General features: G+C 59.2%; 2 protein-coding genes and 3 non-coding genes across 6 annotated transcripts in view; 1 reads left to right on the forward strand and 4 right to left on the reverse strand.

The window, feature by feature from the left end:
* Positions 1 to 1,163: 1,163 nt before the first annotated feature.
* RPL23 (ribosomal protein L23) lies at positions 1,164 to 3,210 on the reverse strand. The gene is made up of 5 exons (XM_042835751.1): positions 3,127 to 3,210; positions 2,771 to 2,854; positions 2,390 to 2,518; positions 1,461 to 1,574; positions 1,164 to 1,294 (listed from the first exon to the last, which is right to left on the reverse strand). Exons 1-5 carry the CDS (start codon positions 3,137 to 3,139, stop codon positions 1,212 to 1,214), a joined length of 423 nt encoding a protein of 140 aa, XP_042691685.1. The 5' UTR covers positions 3,140 to 3,210; the 3' UTR covers positions 1,164 to 1,211.
* LOC122169519 lies at positions 2,054 to 2,185 on the reverse strand. Its single transcript, XR_006171577.1, has one exon. It is a non-coding gene; the product is annotated as a small nucleolar RNA SNORA21 (small nucleolar RNA).
* A 254-nt stretch (positions 3,211 to 3,464) lies between the features above and the next one.
* On the reverse strand, positions 3,465 to 3,536 carry TRNAC-GCA. The gene has a single exon. It is a non-coding gene; the product is annotated as a tRNA-Cys (tRNA).
* Positions 3,537 to 4,498: 962 nt separating this feature from the next.
* Positions 4,499 to 4,570, reverse strand: TRNAC-GCA. Its single transcript has one exon. It is a non-coding gene; the product is annotated as a tRNA-Cys (tRNA).
* Positions 4,571 to 4,930: 360 nt separating this feature from the next.
* The window catches only part of LASP1 (LIM and SH3 protein 1), an 18,196-nt gene continuing 12,133 nt past the window's right edge, over positions 4,931 to 10,993 (forward strand). The window contains exons 1-2 of one of the 2 annotated variants that reach the window (XM_042835747.1): positions 4,931 to 5,039; positions 8,365 to 8,459. In XM_042835747.1, the coding sequence (XP_042691681.1) occupies positions 4,971 to 5,039; positions 8,365 to 8,459 (164 nt within the window). In that variant the 5' untranslated portion in view covers positions 4,931 to 4,970. Of the gene's footprint in view, positions 5,040 to 8,364; positions 8,460 to 10,993 lie in introns of those variants that run through there. The other variant, XM_042835748.1, reaches the window with a different exon arrangement.

Below are 10,993 nucleotides of genomic sequence, written 5' to 3' on the forward strand. Positions count from 1 at the left end.
GCTTACTTTGTCTCAACACACAAACAACAACACGCGGCACCAGCCGCCTCAGGACAGCTTTGGAGGCGCTCACCTTTGCTTCTGTTTGCTCTCAGCACACAAATCTCCCACAGCTGCTGCCTCACTCCACGCCTCCTGCACTGTCCACAGCCTCCCCGCCTCCCCTGCTGCCTGCCTACAGCCTGGGGAAAAAGGAAGCAAACATCCAAAGACTTACAGCTAACTTGTGCCATGTCCTGTCTAGGGGAAAAAAAAAGAATTAAACACAGCAGCTGTGAGCAGACAGAAGTGAGGGCCCATTTTAGGGCTTGTTCCTTACTCATAAGCAGGTGTCTGCTGACTGCAAAAGTCACTCCTTAATGAGCAATGCAGCATTGCCTGCAGCAGCTGCTGGATGCTCACAGGGTGTCAGGTCTGCTAGGAAGAGGCAGCAACTCCTCAGCTGCCCCATGGAAACCTGGAGCAGGAGCTGGGCTCACCGTACCCAAGTCCCTTCCCCACCCACTGCGCAGCTTACGCTGATCCAGGGGCTGTAGGCCACATTTTTATCACGTTTTCCCACCAAGCAGGAGAAAAGCTGTTCAGAAACATCCCCGCCGTTTTTTCAGGCAAAGCTTTTGCCTCCACAAATCTCTGAGCGCAAAGCCTTTCAGATAACCTGGAAAATCACATCATCCCCCAACCTGCAATTAGCCAGAGACCTGATCATTTGTTTCACTGCTGATTGAGGCTTTGAGGCACGTGCTGCAGCCCCCACCTCGGCTAACAGCAGTGGGCTTCGTGTGTCCTCGCATCGTCCTCAGCAAGGACCAAAGAAATCATTTCAGTTTGCCACACAAACTGCATGGGGGGGTTTCATCACAAGAGAGGCACAGACAGGTTTTGTAGAAGGGCTTTCAGATCTCCCAGCTTTTATCACTGCACACAGAAGTTGGATCAATTCAGTCATCACAGGATCTGTCACAGTACAGCACCCTCCAGGTGCTGAGGGCTCTCCCTCATTAAGACTAATCACCAGATCTTAACCTCCACAGCCAATTTCCTCCCGCTGTGCCCACCCTCATTTGGGGTTTCATGGAGGATTTCCCAAACCTGAAATAATTCCCTCAACGCTGTCGTGCTTGGCAGAGGAGCACGCTTGACTCTTAACAAGGCAGACACCATTTTCTGGTACAAGTACTTTTATTTCATCTCCACAAAGACGAACGCGTTCACGCAATGCTTCCTGCATTGGAGGCTATCCTGGGCCACAGATCTGCACACTCCTTGGCCACAGGGCCTGTGATGGCTGAACCTGGAGGAGAGAAAAACAGAGCAGGACGTCAGAGCTCAGTCAGCACAGTTGTGTTCTCCTGGGTCCTTGGTGCAGGTGAGCAGAGCCCTCTAACCGAGCACACCAACCCCAGCCCTCACAGCCAACGTTTCTCTTTGGCCCGGAGCAGCATTCTGCTTGCCCATACCTTTCATTTCACCTTTATTGTTCACTATTACTCCCGCGTTGTCTTCAAAATACAAGAACACCCCATCTTTTCTTCTGTACGATTTCCGCTGCCGAATCACCACCGCTGGGTGCACTGCCAAGAGACACAGCAGGTCAGCGTTCATCTGCATCCCTCCCAGCACAGTCAGCAGCTCACCCCAACACCGAGCTCCCCTTCGCAGTGCTTCTCTAGGAAGCTGAGTTACACCCTGGGTTCACAGTCCCAATGCAGGGATAGGATCAGCAAGGCTGACACCTCAGTCACTCTATTCCCAGTTTTCCAGCATTCCTCTCGCAGGATGTATTGAACTTCCTTGGTTATATCTGGGCATACAGCTCATAACTCACATCAGCCTTGCTGGCATCACACTGACAGAGCAGAGCTGATGCCTGTGGGGTCCAGGGACAAATCCTGAAGGCAATAAGGCACTTCCAAACTGACAACTAAATCCGCACTTGGAGAAGACAAAGCTCTTCCAGTTTCTCAACCGTGCTTCTAAGTGTGTCAGCTCAGAGACAGCACTCAGCAAGCACACCCCTAGGAGGGGGGGGTAAGGAACCCAATTCCCAAGGCCGTGTCACATCACTGATTGAAACGAACAGCACAAGCTGCCACTTCACCCAAAAGCGATGCTTTTCTCTGCCCTTCCACGACAACTCACTGAGCCACGGCGCACAGACCCAACAAGTGCTTTTGAGAAGGGTGGAGCAAACGCTCCTGCAAGCGGGCAGACAACTGCCTTCTGATTCCTTCCTAGGCAGATATAATGCAAGACCTGCTCCTCTGCCCCCTGGGAGGACACTGCAGCGCTCACAGACTCAGCAGGAGCTGCCTGTTGCTACAATCAAGTGTGGGTTGAGGAGCGCCACGCAGGCACTGCAGGCCCGGCTGCTCCTGCCCACGCTCACCCTTCTTCCTCAGCTCCGGTTTGCCCTTCTTGACAGTCGCCATCACCATGTCACCCACGCCGGCTGCTGGCAGTCTGTTCAGGCGGCCCTTGATCCCCTTCACGGAGATGATGTACAGATTCTTGGCACCTGTGGAGAGAAGAGCTCAGGATCTGTGCCGAGATGCCGCGCCTGCAGGGACTCCAACCACCCCATCATCCAATGAGGCAAACAGCACAGGCTGCCACTTCATCCCATAGTGATGCCTGTACAGCACGGCCCTGGTGAACGATTTTCAGCTGGAAAAGGTCCATCTCCAGACGCACCCCCAGCTCCCTGCCTTACAGCTCAGCCCACACCCCCGCAGGGTCCCCCCAGACCCACTCGCAGCAAGGCACCCACCGGTGTTATCAGCGCAGTTAATCACGGCTCCCACGGGGAGACCGAGGGAGATGCGGAACTTCGCTCCGGAGGAACCTCCGCGTCCTGCGGGCAGAGGAGAGCCGTGAGGTCACCGCCGGGCGGCGCGGAAGGGCTGCGGGGCGGGGGGGGAGCCGGCAGAGCTGAGCGCTTGGATGGGCTACGGGGCACCGGGTGCGGCCCGCGGTGCTGGGCGGGCCTAATACCGCTGCCGGCCGAGCCCAGGCCCAGGCAGTGCCCCGGACCCCCAGCATCCTCCACGCCCCTCGCCGCGGCGCCCGCACACGCAGAGAAGCAGATGGAACCGGATCCCGGCCAGGCCCAGCGCCCCGCCTCACCTCGCTTCGACATCTTGGCGCCGGAAGAGACGGAGGCGCGCGAGGCACGCTGGGAAATGGAACCTCCCCGGCGGACGTCACGTGGCGAAGCCGGCCTGCGTCACGCGACGGTGGAGGATCACGTGGTAAATATCACGTGACGAGGGACGGCACGGAGCCGACGCCCCCTGCAGGCGTTTCTCCGCGCTCTCCGCGGGCAGCGCCCGTAGCCCAAAGTGCGCCGCGGGCACCGGGAACGGCTGCCGAGCAATCAGAGAAAATTTGGGTGAGAAATCCTTCTTTCTTCTAAAAGGTAGAAAGTAGGAGAGTGGAAATAAAAAAAAATGAAAAACAAAAAGAGGGGGCACCCGGATTTGAACCGGGGACCTCTTGATCTGCAGTCAAATGCTCTACCACTGAGCTATACCCCCGCGGTTCGTAAGGTTTTGCGCTGCATGCTACAAAAGCTGTCTTTACTTTTCTCTGCTCACAATGTTTTCTACCCCCAGCGGCCTTGCAGACCGCAGCTCCACGCCAGCCCTTCGCGAAAAAGGGCTTTGCTCCGCGGCAGCACACGCCTGATTTCCTCCAGATTGTCCTGATGTGCTCAGGAGGGAAGCACGGAGCTGGGAGCCTCACAGCCTGCAAGCAAAGAGTGGGAATTTCGTACTGAATCATTGCAGTACGTGAGGTGCTGTGACCTGGGTGAAGGGATGCAGGGCACACACAGCACGTTTGCTGATGGTACAGAGCCAGGGGGGAGGCTGACAGCAGAAGGATGCGCTGCCATTCGATGGGAGAGGTTGAGAGCTGCTCAGACAGCGACCCAATGGAGTCTGACACACACAGGGGGAGTCTGACACCCGGGGGGAAGTAACTACGTGTATCGGTACAGAATGGGGGCTGTGCTGCTGGAAAGGAGCTCTACAGAGAAGGACCACAAGGTGACCACAAGCCCAGCCCTGGTGGCCAGGAAGGCTCGTGGGAACCTGGTTGGCCAACGGTTGGCTGAAGGTTGACTGTGAGACAGTGCAGATGAGGGGCATCGGTGCTGATCGATGTCCGAAGGGTGAGGGCACGGGGGTGGGACTGGGCTCTGTTCAGTGCAGAAGGCAAAGCGTGATAACTCACAGCTCTGGGTGAGCTCCTGCCGGTGCAGCTCGGGGAGATGGAAGAGCTGCCCTGGGAGCCCAGGGAATCTCCGCTGTGTGCAGGGGTGGGAGCCGTCCCTGCGGAGCTTTTGGGTGCGGAGCGGCTCCGTTCCCCGCAGCACTTCCTGAGCCAAACGAGGAGAAACCGCCCACGGAGCAGCGCGACGCGTCTGAAGCCGCGATGGGACGGGAGGGGGAGAAGGGGGAAGGGGAGGAGGGGAGAAAAATATGAAATCCCAACGAGGGGGCACCCGGATTTGAACCAGGGACCTCTTGATCTGCAGTCAAATGCTCTACCACTGAGCTATACCCCCGGCTGCCGCTCCGCGCCCCGCGCCGCGTTCCTGTGCGGGACCGCGCGGTGCGGGGGGGGGGGGGGGGCGGGGGGGTGAATGGGGGATGCGACACGTGGAGCCGCTCGAGGAGTGAAGCGCGTGCGCGTGCCCGCGCGGAGTGTCGTGTAGCGCAACGGGGCCGCGCACCCGCGGGGTGGGGTTTGGGTTGTGTAGGGAGCAGCGATTTGCGCGTGCAAAGGAGTGCGGGAACGCGCGTGAGGGCGGCGGGGCGATGCGCGTGGGTGGGCGCGCGCTGCCGCCCCGCCCCGCGCGCCCCCGCCGCCCCTCCTCCCTCCCCCCCCCCTTATTTAGGGGCGCGGCGCGCGGGCGGCGGCCCAGAGGCGGACGCGGCGGCGGCTGCGGGGGGAGCGGGGCGGCCATGAACCCCAACTGCGCGCGTTGCGGGAAGATCGTGTATCCTACCGAGAAGGTGAACTGCCTGGATAAGGTGAGAGCGGGGAGCGGCATCCCGCAACCCTTCTCCTTCTCGATCCAATCCCCGCCACCGCGTTCTGCCCGCACTGTGCAGAGCAGTCGGAGCTGTCGGGGGGGGGGGGAGAAAGGCTCCGGATCCCGCAGCGCCGTGAGGCGGAACCCATCTGGATCCCATTAACAGTGGGGGTTTCTTTTTAAGCTCCGGTTCCATCGGGCTCGTCCCCTTTCCCGGAGCTCTGCGGTTCGCGTTGCTTTCTCTCGCTGCTTTCAGTATCGCTTCGGAGCGTTTCTTTCCCCGTTAAAAATAAAGCTTTTCTGCCACCGGCATTCCGGTCTTGAGGAGGGTGTGATGGGGGGGGAGGGGTGCAGCGATCTCTCGCTGTTGCCCCCGCGGGACCCCCGGAGCCGCCCCCTCCCCTCCACCACCCCCCCCCCGCTCCGGGGCGCTCCCGCAGGTTCTAAAATAAGTAACTCGCGGAATGCGCCGATCCGCGCAGCGACATTCCTGAGCCGCGCAGACCCCGGGGCCGCATTTTTCACGGATGAGGTTTTTTCCTGACGCTGGGAATCGGCCGACGCCGATCCATCAGCGCTGTGTCCCAGAGACCCTCCCGTCTGTTTCAAGCTGAGAAGTGGCTCTGTCTGCACAGCATCCCCCGCGGGTGTCCTGGCGGGGGTTCATTGGGGGATGGGGGGATGCGCTTCCTCCTATGCGCGCAGCCCCGCGCTGCTCTCACTGCCCGCTGTGCGTGCGGGGCTGCGGGAACAGCTCAGGGCTGCGGGGGCTTCGCTCTCTGCAGCCCCCCGTTAATCCTTCCTGCGGCTGCACGAGCCCCCCCGCCTCCCGGAAAGCACGACCCGATCTCTGCTTTTACAACGTCCGCGTCAGCTCCGTGCAAAGTCTGAAGGGCGGATTTGCTCGCACCGCACCGAGTGGCCGCCGCGGGGGGAGCGGTGCGGAGCGCAGGGTGACGGGTTTGCCTTTTCCCGGAGCGAAGCGCTGATATCGGCAGCGACTGATCCGAGGTCCTCGGCTGAGTCGGACGGGGGCTGAGCCGTTTGGTTGGGATCTCAGCGCCGCTGCTTTGCACGGAACGACGGCTCCATTTGGCAACGGGGGGGGGGGGGGGGTTCCCTTGCCCAAGGCTGAGGGCTGCGATGCTTCCGCTGGGGGAGCGAAACGGGGCTCCTGTAGTGGTGCTGTGACTGTGAAACCAAGGTGGGATTTGCTGTTAGTTCCTTAAAGTGGCCACAAACCCAGCGGGGCTCTCCCTGTGCCGTCTTCATCCTTTGAGTCCTGAATGGTGCAGCAGCAGCAAAGGATGAGCTGTGGGTGCACACAGCTGTGAGCTCCATCCCCGTTCTGCTGCACGCAGGTGGGAATGGTGCTCCGTGCACTGCATGCCCAGCAGAGCAGCTCCGGGCTGTGGGGGTGCAGCACTGTGCAGCTGTGCCTGAGCTCTGCTCCAGGAGCTCTGAGCGCCTCAACCTGGGAACTGAAAAGCAGAGCCATCAGCTCTCCTGAAAAGAAGCTATTTGGAGCCTGGCCTCCTTTCTCTGCTGGAGGGTGAGGGGCAGCAGGATGGGCAGTATGAAGAGCTGCTGTTCCTGTGCCTGTTGTGCTGCTCCTTTGTGGTGTTGGTGTGGGTTCGTGCAGACGGGGCTGTGTTGGGGTAAGGTGATGTTCAGAGGTGGCAGTGCTGAGGGCTGCAGGCAGCTCATCTCTGGGTATTCATGTTGTTATGATGCTGTGGATGGCTGGAAGGCTGTATGTAACTTATGGGATGCTCTGAGGGTTGTTGGTCCGTCTGTCTCATCTGAAAGCATGGGGGAGAGGGGAAAAGTGGGCAGGATAGGAGCTGGGCGACGGCACAGGGCAGTGCAGTGCGATGCCCCTCTGCTCTGCCACCGTTAGCAGGAAGCCGAGGAGGAGCTCGCAGGAGGAACTCGCAGGAGGAAAAGCACAAATACGTTGCTCTGAGCAACTGAGAGGCGGTGAGTTGTCCTGCTCCGCTGAGTCACAGCGCCCAGGGCTGTGTTTGTGCTCGGGGTGTGGCGCTGGGGGTGGGTGGCACAGGGCTGCTGCTGCTCCTGCAGGATGAGAGCACGGAGCAGAGCACGGCGCCAGCAGTGGAAACAGATGCTTAGAAGCTCTAAGGTGGAAAAAAACATTACGGGTGGAAACTGTAGCACCAGCAGCAGCTGTTCTCCCTGTGTTCGCTCACTGCATCGCCTGACTCGCAGCTCTGGGTGCTGAGCTGCTGGCTTGGCTCTGCTTGTTCCTTCTGTGTTTTTGTGGAGCGGCTGTGGGCACCTCGCGTGCAAAGTGTGTCTGCTGATGGAGGAAGAGCCACTGGGGTGGTGCTTTCCTCCTTCAGTTCTCCCACTCAGCTCTGCTCCCCAGGCGTCGCTCCAAGCTCCCAGCCCTTCCTGGGACCCTGGGCACGAGGTCACAGCAGAACACGGCTGGGGCCAAGCATCCTGAGGGGTCACACAGCTGCTCTGAGCTGCTCTCACAGGGCTCCTTCCAGCCCCTGGGTCAGAAGGGCCCTAAACGCTCCAAATGTGTCTTTAGAGCTCATTAGATGCTGCGGCCAATAATGTCGGGTTGTGATCTGAATTTTGAGTCTTTAACCTTGAGTGTGAGCTGGAGGAAGAGCTGTGCTGCTGTGAGTCTGTGCCTGGCATTCAACTGGGGTGTGCAGGGCTGGGGGAGGATGCCCACACCCCCTCCCCAGCATCAGGCTGCTCATCCTTATCACTCCAGCCCTGCCCTGATAAGGTGCTGCTGTGTCTTCCAGCAGTGGGGGAGAGGGCCTTGAAGTGTGCATAGGACGATCCATGAGGTTTAGGGAGTGCAGTGAGGGTGGGGGGGACCCTTTGGACACCTGTGTTGGACCGAGTGCTGCTCATGGCGGGGGGGGCTCTTCTTTTCTATCTCTATCTCGCTCCCTGGGCTGGGTGTCTCTGCAGCCCCACCTGACCCGCTCTCCTGCCCATCTCTGGGCAGAAAAACCCACAGCTGTACCTTTGAAGCTGCAAACCACAGCTGCTGGCTCTGCTGAGTGCGTGCGTGAGGAGGAGCTTTCACTCACCTCCTCGGCCTAGCCCTGTGGATTCCTGATGTGGAGATAAAGCAGCACGCTGCTGTAACGCGAAGTCATAAATGCTGCTGCTGTGTTGGGGTGAGATGCATTGGGAGAGAGTCCTGTGATGGTGGGAGGCCCTGCAGGGGCTGTGGGTGTCAGCACTGGCATCTCTGGGTTGAGTTTTGCAGAGCAGGGCCGTGTCCCATCAGAACGGAGCCTCGCGCTGACGCTCCTCTCCTCTGTTTGCAGTTCTGGCACAAAGCATGCTTCCACTGCGAGACCTGCAAGATGACCCTCAACATGAAGAACTACAAGGGCTACGAGAAGAAGCCCTACTGCAACGCGTGAGTGCTGCCACGGGGGGTTGGGGCTGTGGGTGCTGGGGGGTCCGTGGGATTCTCCTCCCTCTCAGTGGTTGATTTTCTTATGTCCCACCATATGGGGTCCTGGAGCCCTGGTGTGGTTCCATGGGACGGTTCTCCATTGCTCTGCAGCATTTGGGGATGGGGAAATGGGTTCTGGCTGTGTCCTGGGATCCAGCCCTGCTCAGTGTGCAGGTGAATAAGATTCTGCTGTGTGTGTTTCTTAATGTCTATAAAGCAGCTTTGCAATGAGATCTTTTGTAGCTGTTTCTTATACATCGACGGGTCTTAGGAGGAAAATGAGATGATGTGCTGCTGCTTAGCACTTGTGTAGCGAGCTCCATTCACAGAGTGCTCTAAAAACTCTAATCCTGACAACATCCTTGTAAGATGGGTATTAACCATATTAATGCCTAAGAATAGAATGGAGAAGCAATAGGGCTGTCAGTCAGCAGCGCTGCAGCAAAACTCTCTTGTGTAGCTCTGCTATTGCTGGGAGCGACGGTGGTGGAGGTGACACAACCATGAGAGTCCTGCAGGGCTGAGACGGTGTCCTGTGTGTCTCCTTGGGGGTGGCTGCATCCTGCAGGGTGCGAGAGCCCTCAGCAGCCCTTCTTGCAGCCAGAGCCCCCTCCCCTGTGGGCCCCATGGGCTGGGATGTGCCCATCCCTGTTCATACCGCAGACTTGGGGTCCTGTGCTGCTCCTTCCCTCTGCTGCTGTAAGGGAAGTGGGATAATAATGGGAAATTCCTGAGATTCCAAGGAGTCTGCGCAACCCCGACCCATCTCACTTTCTCAACCCCCTCTGCTCCAGAGCTGCCTTTGATGCTGGCTGTGGCCTTAACTCTTTCACAGCCGCTCAGGAAGCCTGGGCTGGTCTCACAAAGACCCACATCACATTGTGCCCTTCCTGCTCCGTGTGGCCGTGCCTTAATGCACAGGGAACTGGGAGCTGCTGGCAAGCAGGGTGAGGTTGTGCTGCCCCATGCTGTGGGGCAGAGCACAGGGCTCCGTGCTGCCCCAGGAGGGACAGGGGGACGTGGTGCAGCACGGTGGTTCCTGATGCTGCTGGTGCCTGCAGGAGCTGGGGAACAGCAACGTTTACTCTGGCAGGGGAGCGGCTGCTGTGCTGAGCACAGGGTCTGCTCTGTTTGAGCCGTGGCCTTCTGCCAAATTCCGAAGTTTCTTTCTTCAAGAGAGCAGAAGGAAGAGGGCCGGGCTTCCTCCTGCTCTGCCATTGCCCTGCAGTAAATCCAGGCGCAGCCTTTGGGTGGCTGCAGCTCTGGGCTCCTTGTGGCTTTGGTGCTGTGATGCAGCTGGGTGCTGCTGGCAGCGTTTGGGGCTGGGTTCATCCCATGGGAGCACCTCGAGCTTCAGGAGGTGGAAGCAGAGGCAGGGGAAGGGCTGTATGCAGATCAGGGATGGAGGAGAGCTGATCTGCAAGAGGCGGAGGCTGCTGGAGAGGCAGAAGTGTTTCTCTGCCCTGTCCCAGTTACATGATCATTCTGTTCATCTCCCTCGAGAGCACCTCCAGACAAGGCCAGGCTTCATCATATTGCTGTGGGCTTGCTTGAATTCCTGCTGATCTCAAAACAATTGCTGTGCTGAACGTGTTCAGCTCAGACAGCCGTGCTCCAGCACCCCCTGTGCTGCTGGGTTTGTTCCTTGGCTGCTCACTCAGTCCCCCCCTTGTTGGGTTTGCATGAGGCACTGCTGCTGGCTCACCCCTGCACCTCCTGTGCTGGTGAGGGGAGGGGAAACTGCATTTTTGCCTTTGCTGAGGGGTCTGTGCCAGTAGTACATGGTGTAAGTGTGCCAGTCCCTGCTCCCTCCATCTGCTGTGTGACCACAGCTGCACCCAGCTATGCTGCCCTGTGGGTGCAGTGTGGGAGTGCTGTCCTCCAGCAGCCCCATCACCTTCCTTCCCGTTGCTGACCCCAAGGACCCCCCTGTAGCCCCATCTCTGCTTTCCACGCTGTGCTGTCCCACACCCCCCAGGGCTCTTGGAAAGAGAGGAGCCCCAGCGATGCGTTCTTGGCTCCATGCAGTGCCCCATCTGGTAGCAGCTGCCTCTGTTCGCACAGTGAGCCCTCAGACTGGGGGGGGAGGGGGGCAGGAAGGAAAAGAGGAACAACTGTGTGCCAGGGGGGTGTCTGGGTGTTCGAGTGGCACTGGGTTGGGGCTCTGGGTGGAAGGAATGCCTCTGTGCTGTGGGTAGGTGGGAGCAGGCAGTGGAGTATCTAGGGAAAGGCCCCCCCATCCCTCTTCTGCACGGAGAGGTGGGGGTCGTGTGGAAGCTTTCATGCCCCCCTCAGCTCTGGGGTTTGGAGGAGGGGCAGCGCTCTCCTGGTGCAGGTATTGGGTGCCCGTGCAGACACTGCCCTATTGTTGAGCTCTGCTCACAAAGCAGATGGTGAGTGAGCGTGTTTGCTGAGAAGCGCAATCCTGTCATCAGGGTGGGGGTCTTCACTGCAGCAAAACCCCCAGCCCTGCGTGAGGGAAGGGGGGGGGGGGG

The sequence above is a fragment of the Centrocercus urophasianus genome, unplaced genomic scaffold, assembly GCF_019232065.1.
Source record: "Centrocercus urophasianus isolate 14NV4802_14NV808 unplaced genomic scaffold, USGS_Curo_1.0 seq_540, whole genome shotgun sequence".
Taxonomy (NCBI): Eukaryota; Metazoa; Chordata; class Aves; order Galliformes; family Phasianidae; genus Centrocercus; species Centrocercus urophasianus.